This window comes from Malania oleifera, chromosome 13 (assembly GCF_029873635.1).
Source record: "Malania oleifera isolate guangnan ecotype guangnan chromosome 13, ASM2987363v1, whole genome shotgun sequence".
Classification (NCBI taxonomy): Eukaryota; Viridiplantae; Streptophyta; class Magnoliopsida; order Santalales; family Ximeniaceae; genus Malania; species Malania oleifera.
In genome coordinates, this window is record NC_080429.1 from 76059801 (window position 1) to 76077073 (window position 17273).

The following is a 17273-nucleotide window of genomic DNA, read 5'->3' on the forward strand; positions in this document are numbered from 1 at the left end:
TCGCCATATAGTTGAAACTTTGTAGTCGTGGATGGCTGATTTGGATGCAAAGCTGAATCTGATGGTTCTTGCTATGGGGAACTCCAACACTCCAGGAGTTAGCAAGACCAAGGTACCAGAACCCATAACGTATGGGGGTGCTCGTGATGCCAAGGAGTTAGAGAACTTCTTGTTTGATGTGGAGCAGTACTTTCGCGTTGTGAGGATGGCCTCAGAATAGGCAAAGGAGGATACTGCGACCATGTACTTGGTGGGTGACGCCAAACTGTGGTGGCGTATCAAGTACAAAGATATTGAAAATGGAAGCTGTGTAATCAATAGTTGGGTAGACTTGAAGAGAGAGCTCAAGGCCCAATTCTTTCATGAGAATGTTGAGTATAATGCAAGGAGAAAGCTGAGAGATCTCAAGCATACGGGGTCAATCAAGGAATATGTGAAACAATTTTCTGCTTCGATGTTGGATATTAGGGATATGTCGGAGGACAAGTTGTTCTATTTTCTTGAGGGGATGAAACCGTGGGAAAGGACAGAACTTCATAGGCAAAGAGTTCAAGACTTGTCAACTGCACAAGCTGCTGCAGAACGCTTGACCGACTACACTGGTGATGATACCGCTTCGTCCAAACGGTTTGACGGAGAGGGGAAAAGTGGAAAGTCTTTCAAGAAAGGCAAACCTAAGAGTGGGGGAGCTGACTCTAAATCATCAACCTCAAAGGAAGCTTCGTCGTCTCAAGGGTTCAACACACCCAATGGAAAGGGGAAGAGTAAAATTTCGTGCTACTTGTGTGGTGAATCTCACAGAGTGAGTGAGTGTCACACAGGGAATTATTCAATGCCTTACAAGCTTCCACTTCGGGACAAGTAGTGGAAAGCGAGGAGGAAGAGGATGATGCCCCGAGGGTAGGTTCAGTGCGGCTGGTGAGCGCATTAGAAAAGCAGGCAAAAGCATCGAAAGTTACACGAGCAAAAGGGTTAATGTTTGTGGACTTGAGGATAAATGAGAAGAGTACCTGCGCTATGGTGGATACGGGGGCTACTCATAATTTTGTTTCGCAGTTGGAAGCATGAAGACTCAACTTATCCTTAGAGAAGGATATAGGACGCATGAAAGTAGTTAACTCTGTAGCCCAGCCTACTCTGGGAGTAGCCAAGCAAGTGGCTGTAAAGCTTGGATAGTGGGAAGGTCATGCGAATTTCATAGCGGTACCATTGGATGACTTTCTAGTCATTCTAGGAATAGAGTTCCTAAGGGGGACGAGGGCAGTGTTGATGCCTTTGACTAGTTCCCTGCGTCTGATGGAGATCACTCGTGCATGGTGCAAGTCGTTGCGATGAAAGGAGATGACGGGAAGTCCCTTTCATCCATACACCTTAATGAGAGATTGGGTCAGGGTGAGCAGACACGTCTAGCCACGGTGGTGGTAGACAAATAGTAGGCCAAGAGCTGGAGCCTATGACCATCCAAGCGGTGTTGGATGAGTACAAGGAGGTGTTGCCGGATAAGCTGCCTCAAGAGTTGTTATCAAGAGTGAAACCATTTGCTAAAGGGCCATGTTGGATGGCACCTCTAGAGATATTAGAGTTGGGGAAACAGTTTGATGAATTGGAAGTGGGATGTGTTCGCCCTTCCAAAGCACCGTTGGGAGCATCAATGTTGTTTAAGAGGAAACATGAAGAGCATCTACGGAAGGTGTTCGCCAGGCTGAGGGGAAACAGTTTGTATGTGAAGAAAGGGAAGTTCTCTTTCGCTCAGTGGAACAACAAATTCCTTGGTCATGTGGTTGAACAAGGTCGTATCTGGAGGGGTATGGAGAAGGTAAGGATGATTCAAGAACGGAAGATCCCCAAGACAATGTAGGAGTTGCGTTCCTTTCTTGGCCGTACTAGATATCGCAAGAAGTTTGTTGAGGGGTATTCACGGAGAATGATTCCAATGACAGGACTACTGGGGAGGTATTATTGGCCGCACACACGTGATGATGTGGTATACCAAAACTTGTCTCACTTGCCAACAAGACAAGGGGGAGCAGAAGAAGTATGGTACTTTCATGGCCGCACCAAAGTAATGTTTGGTAAAGGAGATGACACAATTGTTCCTTGTGACTGTTGTGAAACGTTGGGGTGTTCCCCAAGTTATTATTTATGACCGAGACTTAATGCTCATTGACAACTTCTTGACAGAATTTTTCAAGATATCCAAGTCACATATTGACATCTCTTCGAGTTAACACTGACAGACAAACGGATGGATGAAGAGATTCAGAGAGCTACTAGATGAGTACTTGCATCATTTTGTCAACGACCACCAGAAGAATGGGGTGCAATTACTTGATGTGGCTCTGTTTTGTGGCAATGCCCAAAGGAGCTCAACAACCAACAAGAGCCCCTTTTGAGCTTGTTACAGGCCAGTAGCCGCTGTTATCTCACACAGTGGGCGAGCCGTATAGACGAAAGAGTCCCAGGGCGTACATCTTCACCAGAGAATGGAGACAGAATGCATAGTTTGCTCGCGCCTCTCTGGAGAAAACTTCTAAGCAGATGAAGAAATGGGAAAATTAGGGGAGAAGACCGCAGTTTCATGTCAGCTGCTTCAAGTCGTTCAACGCCGACACCAATGACCTAAGCAGAAGTCAGTCCAACAGAGCAGAGTTGAAGACAGTGCAACCTGACAGACGTGAAGTTGAAGAGATCCTTGCAGACAGAGAGTTCACATCCTCAAGGAAGAAGTGGCAGAAGTTCCTAGTGAAGTGAAAATGCCTTGATGACAAAGAAATCAGTTGGGTTTCTGCAGAAGATATTCAACCGTTCGTGGACAAACTTGAAGTGTACCTCCCGCCAAAGTCTATGAGGATGTCGACCGCATAAGTGGGGGAGAATGTCACGAGCTAAGCTTGTTCAGGGCATTATGCTTGCCTGTGACCGCTTGTCTCATGTGCTTGGGATGAGTTTTTATCATGTAAATACTAGTGAAGGGTTATTTTCTGCTGGTAGTGTCTTTCTATGCCAAATAAGGCAGTATGACTCCTCGGTCACTTTGATGTTTCCTAGTGCTAGAGTGGGAATGGCCTAGAAAGCTCTTTAGGGGAGGGTGAGTGTTCATCAGTCATTATAAAACTCACTAGTTATTGTCAACGTGTTTAGTCTACTTGCCTTCTTCGCTAAACACACGATGTCAATGGAGGTGTTGTTAATGAATTGCGTAGATTCAGTGTTTATTGCTTGCTTGCCACTGCTTTCATAAATGGTTACTATTTCCGCTGCCATTTGATTGAATGCTAATGAAAGTGTTTTGTGGATGAATGTTGGTAAACCGATAGGATGGCTAGTTAAACAAGAGTGCTTTAGCTAGCTCCGCACGGCCCTTTCACAACGGTGTGAAAATGGTCGGACTGTGACACTATGCCCTTGATTGGATATCAGTGGTTTACTACAAATTAGGAGATTTGTGCCTACAAAGGCATCAAAGCGACCAAGGAGAAGCAAAAGGCTTTGAATCTCATCCCCATCTCAGCCCTCTCACCATCTTTTGATGTGCTTGGGAAGAAAGAAATAAGAGAGCCTTCAAAGATACAACTATATTCTTCAAATTTGCAAAGAGCAGTGGGTTGTTGTTTCCAGCTAGCATAGTGGGAAAATTGTGAATGATCATAATGTTTGTGAAACTCTATAGAGTGGTTGACATTTTGTACTATAGGGTGGCATCCCCTTGATGCCCAGCTAATAAAAGCTTCTGTTTACCAATAAAAAAAAAGTCTATTTAAAGATCTAAATTTCTTTCGTAAGATTTCAGATCATTTTTGTGTTACTTTGGACTCAAAGGTTCTACTTCTTTTCAATTTGAGAATAGGCAGTATGCCCCTCCTTTCCTTTTTTGTTTTTAAATGCTTTGGTGGAGGAGAATTGAAGAGATTGCTCAATCTAGGGGTAGAAGGTTTTAAATTCATGAAGTTAAGGCATCTCAAGTCAGGATCCTTTGAAAGAAGCAATGACTTGGAGACAAGTGGTTGGGTAACTTAGGTTTAAGTGGGTTAGGGAATTCCAGATTTTAATAAAGCTGCAATTGGAAAGTGGAGGAAGAACGTGATTAAAGAATTGGAAACTAGTGGGGAGGTTGTTACTACTTGTTAGGGAATAAGATTTGATCACCCAAGGAAATTACTAGCTTTTCAGAAATTTTTGTTTAGAGGAGGTTACCTGTGATTGAGGCTTCAGATTGAAGTCCCATTTACATGATGATGGTTTGAGAGGCCTTTGAGGAGGATGGGGTTAGGAAAGCTAAACTTGGGATGGATAGAGACAAGGCTTTGAACCTGATGATTTTAGTATAATTTGTTTTGCTTTTATTTTCATGGGATTGTTGGGAAACACACAAAAGATGATTAAGGCTTGATATATTTCTTCTTATTAAAAAAAGGCTTGATATGTCATATGCATGTGTTTATGTCTGTTAAAAATCACCTTATTCCCCATCATGGGTGTTATTTATTGTCCGTTTACCTATGTGCATGCAATTGAGCCGCACTTGCATGGCAGTGTTTAGGGACTTGAGGCTTGATATACATTGTTAGCTCTTAATTTAACCATTGAATCTTCTAGTTTAGATGGTGATGTTTATAGCGCTATTAGACAAGATGTCATTATGATGGACAGTACTAAAGTGGTTAATGCCCTCATAATAAGCAGCATGCATGAATTTATTTGTTTAATTCGTTGATTTGGTGACGCTGAAGTACTGAACTCTGAATTTTTTTTTATTTGTATGAATACCCTCTTTTCTTTCTTTTTTTGATAAAATAAGAAAATGTATTAGGTAGACTGTAGGGTTAGAGATAAGAGAGGTTACAACCTAAGGGGAAAGGAAGTCCACCAAAAAATACTTAAAAAATGCCAAAATAAAAAGAAAGGAAGCAAAAACAAAAAACAATGAAATAAAAACTATACAAAATTAACTAAGAAAGCCCCTTTTAATCCCTTTCCCTCATAACTCACTAAGCACTTCAAATTCGCTAATTCCCTCCGACCCTTCTTCACTTTATTTTTACCATGATCAAGATGCACTTCATTTCTTCTAGGACCATGCATCTTTAAACCCATCATATAATTTATATCCAATAGATCTTGAGCTTCTAAATCCTTCTAGGAATCTCCTCCACCGGTGTAGGCAAAATTCCATCCTTGCGCTGTAGTTTCAAACCATCATCTTCGAAAATAGAAACCCCCTCCAGTCCTTCCAACACGGATGGATGTGCATGTGATAAATCCCCTTTGTCATTATTTGATTTTGTTACAAGGAATTATGGAAAGTATCTTTGTAATATTATAGTCACTTTTTAGATCACATGGTTGGACAATCATCACAATACAAGATATATGCAGTTTCTGCTCAAACTAGTTATGTTCTTTTACGTGACTAATTGCTTTGTTGACTTCTTATCATTTTTTATTTCTCATTATTGGCTGATTCCCATGCAAAATTCTACTTTTAGGCTGCTTTATTGTTCATTTTTGCAACTTCGATTGCGATTATCTCCTCCTGATGTCATAGTCTGTATGCATATAGACTCTATAGCTAGTAGGACTTGGAATTCTTTCACATGCAGCTTAATGAGATATAAGATTAGGTTCACGTTAATCGCTTAAAATGGAGATTGGAAGGTGGCGGTGGTGGTGGTTATTATTTAATATCAGTGTTAAAAGGGAAGTGCGAGGCGGAGGATGTCAATTCTTCTTTATACAGACAAATAAGAAGGAAATAAGGGTGAAAATGGATTTTGAGCCTTGGATTTGCATTTGTGTGGATTTGAAAAAATTCATATCAATTTTTTACTACATTTTGTCCAAATTCACACAAATCCAAATCCAAGGCTTGAAATCCATGCTCCCAAATGCGGGGTAAAAGAAATAAAGGAAATAATGAAGTACTCGACAGAGAATATAATTTCTTCTTTGTAGAATGACATGACTAAGTCTTGGTTTTGTGCGTCGAAGGTTCTAAGACAAAGAGATCCTCTTTCTCCTTTTCTCTTTACTATTGTAGTTGGCGCTTTGAGTAGGATTATTAAGAAAGGAGTTGATAGAGGATTGGTGGGAGGGATTAAGGTAGGGTATAAGGATTGTATCATGTTGCATCTTCAGTTTGCAGATGATACTATTCTCATCTTTTAGAAAATTTGGGATGCTTCTTTAATTTGTGATGCTTCTTTAATTTGCAATCTTACAGGTGTTTGAGCAAGTGTCATGGTAAATTAACTTCTCTAAGATTGGTTTGGTGACTCTTGGTATTAATGTGGATCCTTTTTTTAGGCTAGCTGGTTATGCCGTTTTGACTTGGCCCATTACCTATTTAGGCGTCCCTATAGGCAGTAATTCCAATGTTGACTTTTTCTGGGATCCTGTTTTTTTCAGAGTGGCTAGGAGATTGGATGGGTGGAATGGTGCTTTCTTCACTCTAGGCGTTCTAATTACTCTTATCCGCGCTTGTCTGTCCTCCATCCCTTAGTATTATCTTTTTTGTTTTTGGTTTTCATGTGAGATTGAGTGGAGGCTGGAGAAATCAATGAGGGATTTCTTGTGGTCATGTGGGAGCGAGGGTAATAGAGGCCATCTTGTAGGTCGGGAGGGAGGCTTGGGTCCTTGGTAATTTGGTGTCCAAAAACCTCTTTTTTTTTTTTGGGGAAATGGTTATGGTGCCTTCCTTTAGAACCCAATTCTCTTTGGCATAATGTAATTCAATGTAAATTTGGTCTACTACAAAATGGGTGAGATGCTAAAGTGGGAGTTAATATTTACTTATTCAAGTCCTTGGAAGTTTGTGTGTCAGAGTTTTGTGATTATTTCCTTCCTAAAGTCCAGTATACAGTGGTAATAGGAGCTAATTCGTTTTGGGGGGAGATGCCTTTGGCTATTGCATTTCCTCGTCTCTTTTGGTTGTCTATTCTTCGTGAAACCATAGTTTCTGCATTTCTCCTTTTGCAAAAGGATGGGCATTCTTGGAGCTTACATTTTGGGAGAAATCTTAATGAGAGAGAGATTAATGAGTTGGCTATTTGGCCAGTTTGCTTGACTCTTTTCATGTTCATTTGGGGACTGATAATAGGGTTTGGAGCTTAGGTCCTTCTGGGGAGTACCCTTGTATCTTTTTTTCTCCTATTTGAATTGTGACTACTGGGGATCCTTTTGCGTTGTGTTCTTTGATTTGTAAAGGTAAAGGTCCCTAAAAAATAAAAGCTATTATTTGGACTGCGATACTTGAAAGAGTCAACACCAATGATTTGCTTTAGAAGAGAAGGCCTAATAAGGCCCTACCACCATATGCTTGTGTCCTTTGTTCGAGGTGTGGAGAGTCTTGCGCGATCTGTTTCTTCACTGCCTTTTCACTTTTGCTGTTTGGAATAATTATTTGGTATATTTTGTGATAGCTGGGTTTTCCCCTCCACATTGAAGGCATCTTGTACTATCATGTTTAGGGGTTTTGGCAAGGGAAAATATGGGAAAGCTTTGTGGCAAATTGGCAATGCACTGTTATGGCTATTATTTGGTGTGTTCGGCTGGAGAGGAATGCCAGACTTTTCCAAGTGTGGCTACTACTAACAATTTGCTTTGGAGTAGGGTGCTTTATCTTGCGTCTCTCTGGGTGTTGGCAAATGGCTTTTTTCATCATGTTTTCAAAGGCTTGCGGCGGGGTTGGTTGGCTGATGGCTCTGCTTTATTTTAGCTGTTTGCAGTCTTTGCTGTGATCTTTGTAACTAGTTCCTATGTTGTAAAGGGAAGAATTCTTATTCTCCCTTTTTTTTTTTTCCTTTTCTTTTATCTTTTTTTTTTCTCCTTTTCTTTTTCTGCTGTACATTCTTCTCTCTTCTAATACAATTTTTGTTTATTAAAAAAAAAGCACCCAACAAAATAAAGGAAAAAAAGCAATCTAGCAGTGTGCTTTTAAATTTGCTTCCCTTGGTGCTGAAAAAAAGCTATGGTCACTGTGGTTTTAGTAGATTTGAGAAAGTACTATACATTGTTCTACTAAATGTCTATTTTCTTAGGCCATTTTATAAAATTCAATCTTTTTTCCTAAACAGGACAAGTCTTGGCGTGTTCGTTACATGGTTGCAAATCAATTGTATGAGCTTTGTGAAGCTGTTGGTCCTGAGCCTACCAGGTAATTTTTAAACAAAAAAATGAAAATGATTAATTGAAGAACTCGGATGTTGAACAATATTTCTTGTTACATTACTTTACAACTGTTTCCAATTATTATCAAAACATTAAACCAAAAAAAAAAAAAAAATAATTTACCTCACTAACTAAAGGCCTGTTTGGTATCGTTTCTGCTTTCTGTTTTCTATTTTTGTTTTTGCATAGTGAAGAAACATATTATAAAAATGCGTTTGTTTATATTACCAGTTTTCTGTTTTTTGTTGTTGGTTTTCTACTGTTTGCAAAAAAGCTAAAAACTAGATTTTATGATTTTCAGTTGCTTTGGCAACCTATTGCTAGAAGTTTTAATATCCATAAATAGTTTTTTTTATTTATTAAAATCTTCATTTTATATACTTTAAAATTAAAATTAAAATAAAATGATCATGTGAAATTAAATATAATTGAAATAAAAATATTCATAAATTTTAAAAAGTAAAAAAGTAAAAGTTGCCAAGATGAGAATGCTTAAATGGATGAGTGGTATAACATTGAAAGATAAATTAAGGAATGAACATATTCGCGGTAAGTTAGGTGTAGCCCCTATAGAAGATAAGATAAGGGAGGGACGACTTAGATGGTATGGACACTTGTAACGTAGGCCACATAGTATACTAGTTAGGAAGAGTGAGTTAGTTACTGTGGGGGGCAGTAGAAGGGGTAGGGGTAGGGGTAGGGGTAGACCTAAAATAACTTGGGAGAAAATGGTGAGTAAAGATTTAATATCCTTGAATCTGTCAAAAGAAATGGTACATGATCGCATAGATTGGTGGAAAATGATTCATATTGCCGACCCCACCTAGTGGGAACTAAGGCTTGGCTTTGTTGTTGTTTAATAATAAAGCCAATTACAAAATATTTTTACTATTTTTCAATTTTTATGTCCAATAAAATTTTTATTGTAAAGTAAATTTTGGAAGTATAACAATTAAGTAAGATAATTATAATAATTTTTATTTCTATTTTAGAATTTTTTAATGTGTATTATTTTGCAATATTATTATTTTAATCTTATTTTTATAATATTATTTGATTTAAAGATGAAATTGAGCATTTTTTAATTATTTTTAATTTATTTTAGTTTTGTAAATATTAACCAAATAGGTTACTGATTTCTGATTTTTGGTTTTCATTTCTCTAATTTTTGACATTGATACCAAATGACACCTAAGATGTTGAACAATATTTCTTAATAATTTTTTTTAAATTGTTTCAAATTACTACAAAATAGTGGGCCAAAATATGGAAAATAATTTATCTGAAGAACTAGGATGTTTTTTTGATAGAAAAAGAAATATATTAAGGAAGAAGAAAAGAGATAACAACCTAAAAGAGGACAAGAAATTATCAAAAAAGAAAAAAAGCAATGAAAAATGGAAAGACCCAACAGAACCTAATTAAGATTTATCCCCTGCCATCATAATTCAAAGAACACTGCGATTTTGCTAATTCCTGCTGCCCTTTCCTCACCTTTCTACTGCTCCCCTCCAGACGATCTTCAACACCTGTTAGACCAGATAGCCATAAACGCATCCTATCCATAAGTTGTTGTGCTTATACATCCTCACTATATTAACTACCTCCTCAGGAATAGGTAAAATCCCTTCCTTACAATGAAGCTATTTACCCAGTTCTGCCTCAAAAATAGGAATTTCCTTCAGACCCTCCAATAGGAGATGGTGGCACATGACAAGTCTCCAAGTAATGACTGATACATACCCATACTGTTCCCGCAATTCATCCAATAACAAACCGTCATCACTGGCAAACTCAGTAGCAACATTATTCTCATCCTTTGATGTATCTCCCTGTTGTTTTTTCTCCCTACCTTTACCAACCTTAACTTTATCATTCCAATCCCTCTCTTGAGCTGAACATTATCCCCACAATCTGCCTGAGGTCTCGTAACACTGTCCCTATCAGTGAGTGCTGGAAGATGCTTGTTAGCCAATTTCATCATCATCAACATTTCTCACCCACTGAAGAAGCTGACACAGCAGCCAAAATCCTAGATTTACCAAAGCCAATCTTGTCTTTTACTGAATCCTGCTTACCAGGACTCATGGATCCATTGTTACTGGCTTGTGAAGAAATGGTTTGACTCCTCCTTTAATACTGGAGCAGCCCTTTTAGAAAGACTTGATTTGCTCTTGTTCTGCGAATCTTGAAGAATCTCTCTAGCTCTTTCTTTCATCTGCACATTTAGATTCATCTGCTTATTAGTACAGGTCTTAAGAATATTGGATAAAATGGACGTGTATCCGATGGGCCTGTATGTGCTGAACTAACTGAAACCGGCCTATGATTCATAACAAGATCTTTTGAATACCCAAAATCTGTCCAAATGTAACATAATATTAATAATACCAAACATAACATGTTCCAAGCCCACACCATTTCCCTTGGGATCACCTGCCTCAGTTTTCTAGAGACCTAACCCATTCCACTCCTTCCCAGATCCATTCTCCAGAGAAACCATAGCCGCATCTGGAATGATTGACGTGTTCCCCAAATGCAGATGACTAGCAGGATATGAAGCACAATCAAGCGTCATGAACATTGCAACCCCGCATCAATCAGAGATCTGGTTTCTTCCTGCCGTTACAACCTGGCTTCATGATAGATAGAGCTTTGCTCTGTACTCCACTGCCATACCTCCTTTACCGGAAAATTTCTTAGCCAATGCACTTGATTCCGCACAAACCCTTGCCGCCCTTCCCTTCTTTAGCTCCACCAGGAACAAAAACCAAAAGTTTTGAAATTCCATCCCAACCCTAAGTCTAAAAAATTCCCGATCTTTGTTGTTCGAATTGCCAGCCAATACCTGATGCTACCGATCTGCATGCTTTGATAACCCCTTTCCCAACCTTCCGATACTGATGACATCTCCTCCAAGAACCATTTCGCTGATGACGAAGACAACCTCATTCAACAATTCCGATTTGGGTTATGCTCAACCATGAAACAAAACTCACCATTACCTGCTCTGTTCAATCTCAATCGAAGGATTTCTCATCAATCTGGACTTATTGTCTTTTAAATCATGGCCTACAGTTGCCATAGTGACAGGCTAAAGCATCAAAGATCATCGGGAAGAGAGGGGGAGGGGTTTTGCAAGCCATTTTCTTCACCTCCAGCTGCTTTGAAGAACTAGGATGTTTAACAGTGTGTGTATTTTTTTTCATAACCAATTCTGGTCCGTTTTGGAGCCTGGCTACTCCATAGAGTGGAAGGGCCTTCCCTTAGTTCCTGCACTCTAGATAAGGACAAATGAGATTTTAGCCTATGACTAACGACAAAAATTGTCCGCGCCTTTGCCTGTGGAGTGACTTGTCTGGTTAACAATATTTCTTGTTACAGTTTTTAAAAATATTTTCAAATTACCATCAGAAGAGTTTAGCTTGTATATTATTATAATATAAAATCTATTTTTCTTATATATAAAACAGGGCATTGGAATATAGAATATCTGAAGAACACAGTTCCAATTATTTTGCTCGTCATTTTCTTTTACTTGTGTTGAACTTTAGTAATTTTTTTTTTTTCTGAACTGTCTGTTTTGAATTTTGAGGAAGATTAATGTAATATTTTTTTAGGTCTGACTTAGTTCCTGCATATGTTCGGTTACTCCGCGATAATGAGGCTGAAGTACGCATTGCTGCTGCTGGAAAAGTAACTAAGTTCTGCAGGATTTTGAATCCAGAACTTGCTATTCAGCATATCCTTCCATGTGTTAAGGTATATGTAGAATTTTGTGTTTTTCCTTTTTTTTCTTATTTTTCCCTTTTTTTTTTTTGGGTGAAGTTTCTTGTAGTTTTTTCTATATGGATCTTCTTTTGGTACTTGTGTTCTTGTTGACTTGGTAATTTGTGCCTAAATTAATTGTGCCTCAATGTAGGAATTGTCATCAGATTCTTCCCAGCATGTTCGTTCTGCTTTGGCTTCAGTTATAATGGGAATGGCGCCAGTTTTAGGAAAGGTGAGAAAATATTATAGGTATATTGTTCTGTAGTTGCTCCATCCAGGAGGATGATGATTCATCCATTCAATTAAAATTGTGTGGATATAGAAATTTTTACAGCATGCAGCATTGCCTATATGTCAGCATCCATAATAAAGCAGATACATTGTCTGGACCTTTGTGGACCAATGCTCAAATTTGGGCTTCTGAGTTTAGATTGCATTTTTATTTGTCGACTTCTGTTTGCAGCTGTTGGTTTTGTCTGCTGGGAACTTTAGCAGATGGATTTTTTAATCCTTTCCTTTTGTGGTCACAAGGCTGAATATTTTCCTTCACTCCTTTGATTTATATTTAACTTCTTTCATGAGGTCTTGTGTTGAATCTATGATTGAAAAAGTGAGAAAAAAGAAAAGACGGGAGGAGTGGGGAGGGAAGATCTTATGCAAGCAACTTCCTTGGAAGAATTTCGGCAACTTCTCTGTAGTTCTTTATTTTTTGCTTGTGCAAGTTGCTGGGGTGTGATTGTTGGTGCCCATTTACTTGTTCATCATTCATGAGACTAGCCATGGCCACGCGTTACATGCACGCTCCACAGCTCTCTAAAATTTTATTTTTAATTTGAAGAAATAATTGTAAAGAAAATAAATGGTGTTGATAATTTGATTAGGAGAGCAGTTATGAGTAGTTATAGGGGTGTTTTGGGTATTTAAAAAATTAGACTAAGTTTGGGGAATTCTGTTCTAGTATTAGAAATAAAGTGTTTAATGAGTTTCTTTTCTGTTTTTCTCGATGATTTTCTTGTACAAGCCTATATTTTTGTGCCACTTTATCATTTGATTATCCTAGTTGATTATACAGACCACAGCCTCTTTTTTTTCCTGGTTGTAACTGGATGCTGAAGCTCCATTATGAAATATGGCAACATGAAAATGTTTCTCCTGGATGGATGGTACATTTCTGGTCTTTCATAGCTGGAATCTGTATACATGGATTTATTCAATGGTGTATGGCCTCACTCCACTATTTGTTCTGCAACTGAATTATCAATTCCTTTGGATTTTTTGAGGGATGTCTGCCACAAACCTTTTTTTAAAAAATATTTTTGTTTCTTTCTTTTCTTGGGGAGTAGAGAGTGAGCCTTGGCCAATCTACACCTAGACCTGGAAGTCATAGAATCAAATCATGGATACACCCTCTCCAAAATGCAGTGGTATGCGTGGCTGAACACACCATGCGGTCTCCTGATCCTTGGAATTAATGTGCTGTGCAGGATTGGCAATATGTTTATGTTTATGTTTCTGTGTTTTTTATTTTTGTAATTTCCTGGGGATTATAAATGCAGCCTTCTGCTTTTAGATGGATGTACTTTCATATGTTCCCCTTAGCCTGATTTTACCAAAATTCCAAGGTTAAATTCTTCTTTCATTTTTTTGCTTTTTGTTTGCTTGATAGTTCAATTGTTGGTTGTAGGATGCAACAATAGAGCAACTTCTTCCGATATTCCTTTCTCTTCTTAAGGATGAATTTCCTGATGTCCGACTGAATATTATCAGCAAGCTGGATCAAGTGAATCAGGTTTGTCAGAAATTATGAATTTCAGTGTAAGGTTGTCCCTTGTGCATTGGGCGAATGTAATTGCTTGTATATCTAAGGCTTGCAGCATTGTAATTAAACAATAAAATATGAATATTGACTGACATGCTGATGTGCATTTCATCCTAGATACATGATTGAAACCTTTGATCTTATTTTTCTTGAAGAAGTAGATAATTTTTTTTATAGGAAAACAAGATATCTTGTTGAAAAGAAAAGAAAATAAGAAAAAATGAGCATAAGAAATCCTCCTTAGAAGATTTGAGAACAAAAAAATAAAAAATATCAAAACAGCACTGCTCGTCAATCATGCTGTATTAAGGGAAATGACGAGAGAAATTGGAGCTCTCACAAATGTTGAAACTTAGCTATTTTCACTCTGTCCCCACTTTTTTTTTTTTTTCTAAAAATGTGGATTTATGTCTGCTTATGGATTGGTATAAGTCAAAAGAAATTAAAACACTTTCATGTGAAAATCTTCTAGCTTCTCACACTAGTTTATTCTTTTGCTTTAGGACTAGGTTGTGTTAGTAGAACATCCTGAATTTACTCATGATTTAATTGAGTTTACAACTGAGGATTTGTGGCTTACTCGTCCAGGCTTACTTCCATATTGTTTGGAAGATGGGAGGCTATGAATTTAAATCCCATTTGGTGCTTGAATAACTGAATTTTAGCTCAAGCCTCCTGTTCAATTCCACTTTGCTCTTTGTGGGGCTGGATCAGGTTATGGCTCAACTGGCTTGAGGCATGGCAGGCCCCTGAGTAAGTGCTAATGGTCTACATTTGGGCTTGCCTGTCTAGGCTGTCCTTGGCATTGGTTCCAGACTTCCAGAGGGTAAGAGCTCCTATAATTATGGCCGGGAAGGATTGTGATAAACCGGTTGCTCTGCCCTACCCTTCACACCCAGCCAAAAAATTATCTAATTAAGTTTTAAATTAATCTTCAATGGGGAAACTTATTTGTACAATTTTAATTGAGTAATAATATTATTTGCACATATAAATTTTTTTTTTCATTTTCTCATGCTAGGGATTGTGGTTTGATATTTCATTAATTTTTTTATATTCTACAAATCAACATTATTTGATAAAAAATAAATTTTGTTTTTAGCATATCAGGATCAATAAGTACTTACAGTATGAAAACATTACTTCATGGAGACGACAAGTTATTTCCAAGAAGAAATTCAAACCATGCCTCTAATCAAACCTTTTTATTATCTAATCACCTTGGATATTGTAATCTTCTATCATCAAATAAAATAATAAGTAACTCATTTTCTCCCTCTTGGCCCCATGGTCCTTAGCTTGCCAGCCACATGACTCTGCTCTTCCTAGAACGGAGCTCTAGGATATTGTAATCTTGCCATTATCGAATGGAATAACTTAGTGACTCATGTTATCTCCCTGTCACAATGGTGCATATGCTTGCTGAGCGCTGGCCACACGGCTGCTGCTCCTAATCATAAACTGTGGACAGATTACTTGAATGCTCAACATTAAACTCTTGAATAGGTTAGATAACAGAGATATCCCCCATGGTTTCAATTTCCATACTTCCTGACCAGAAGTTTTTCATTCCAAATCATCAAAATCCTTCCCCATGTTATTGTTGGTCACTGGGACCAGTTATGCAGTAAGTAAAAGTGAATGTATTGCTAAAGCACTCATAGTGTGAGTTGCCCCTGCACAGAGAAAGCTAGCTTTAGGAAATTAGACACCACAATAAAAAAACTTGTCTACAAAACCTATGGAAGAAAAAGACAATATTATGGAAAGATCCTTTTTCATCCAAAAATGTATGACAGATAACCATTTCCCTCTGCATCTCTTTAAAGAAGATTCCAATTCTTCAACAGATCTAGCATTTCTCTTGCCAATTTAATTTAGATACTGCTACAGGAATGGCATCCCATGTCTTTCCTTTTTTCTCTCCAACCTGCACTTGGAGCCTTTCCAGGCCTGCAGCTCTTTCGTGCTCTCTTTGCTGCTATCAGGCTGATGCCCACAGCCACATAAACACCTTTTTTCTACACAACAAAGATTCGCCCTCTTACAATGCTAGAGAAGGTGATTAATGAATCCACTTTATCTTTACACAAAAACACCTGTTGTCTACACAGAACCCCTTTTCTCTAGATTACTTGGCAAGGATTCTGCCCCAGGCCACTTCCCTAGTGAAGAAAGCCACATCAGTTAGAACTTTGGTTTTCCAAATGGCTTTCCACAGAAAGTTCATTTCTCCCTCCTTCCCTTCTTAGAAATCTTGAAGGACTCAATTCCCCATCTTTTTGAGTGGATACACATACACCTGACTTTGTCCTCCTCACTTCATAATGAATCTTCATGACACACAAACCATTTCTGGATCTCTAAAATTCCCTAGGACCATCCATCTGATCTGCTTGCTACGCAATGCAACTCATTATCTGTCCTTTTTAAGCCCAAACTGAAGATGGCTGGAAATAGACTCTTCAAAGGAGAAGACCCACACTGAACATCATGCTAAAAATAAACCAGGTTACCATCTCCATCTACAATGGACACATGTACCGGGCTATATCTCCTTCTTCTCTTTCCTATTGTTCTTGCAAATACCCACCCTTTCTTTGGATGCATTATTAACATCTTCATTTTTATTCTTTTGCTTCTCAGTTTTATTGATGCTAGCCTTTTATGCAGGTGATTGGAATCGATCTTCTCTCCCAGTCCCTATTGCCAGCTATCGTTGAGCTTGCAGAGGATAGACATTGGAGGGTTCGGCTTGCTATCATAGAATACATACCTCTATTGGCAAGTCAATTGGGTGTAGGATTTTTTGACGATAAGCTTGGAGCTCTTTGCATGCAATGGTTAAAAGATAAGGTTTGTGATGTTCTGGATTAAGTAATAAATGTGGAACATGTCGCACTATTACCTTTGATTCAATCTTATTACTGTTTACAGATAAAGTATTTTCAATTTTTCTACGCCGTTGCTTCACATTGTCCTTGATATGTGTTATTTATCTATTTTTTTGGCATTCCTTTTTTTTTTTTTTGTTTCTGCCAATCCTAATTTTTAGATGATGGGAAATTTACACTAGTAGAATGTTATCAATTGTTGAAGGGGAGCTTAGGCATAACGGTAAGGTTGTTGTCGTGTGACCTGGAGGTCACGGGTTCAAGGCGTGGAAACAATCTCTTGCAAACAGGTAAGGTAAGGCTGCGCACGATAGACCCATTGTGGTCCACCCCTTCCCCGGACCCCGCATACATGGGAGCTTTGTGCACCGAGCTGCTCCTTTTTTTTTTTTTTTTTTCTTAGAATGTTATCAATTGTTCAATATTTTTCAATTAAAAATAGTAGGTATCAGACTGAAAGGGAATAACCTGAAATGCTGTCTGGCATTATGCATGTTTTAAGAGGACTGATTTAGTTGCTGTTGGATGGGGTTATATGGAATCCATGGGGAAGAAGTATTATGAAACACATTGGATTTTGTTTTTCTGGGGAACCTTATTAAGATTGTATTTACCACCCTTAC

At 38.2% G+C, this 17273-nt stretch overlaps 1 protein-coding gene across 2 annotated transcripts in view; it reads left to right on the forward strand.

Annotated features, from left to right (window-relative positions):
* Positions 1 to 17273, forward strand: part of LOC131146270 (serine/threonine-protein phosphatase 2A 65 kDa regulatory subunit A beta isoform-like) — a 59661-nt gene that overhangs the window by 24950 nt on the left and 17438 nt on the right. For both annotated transcript variants that reach the window (XM_058095743.1, XM_058095744.1), the window contains exons 5-9: positions 8073 to 8152; positions 11787 to 11928; positions 12089 to 12169; positions 13622 to 13726; positions 16430 to 16612. In XM_058095743.1, the coding sequence (XP_057951726.1) occupies positions 8073 to 8152; positions 11787 to 11928; positions 12089 to 12169; positions 13622 to 13726; positions 16430 to 16612 (591 nt within the window). The remainder of the gene's footprint in view (positions 1 to 8072; positions 8153 to 11786; positions 11929 to 12088; positions 12170 to 13621; positions 13727 to 16429; positions 16613 to 17273) is intronic.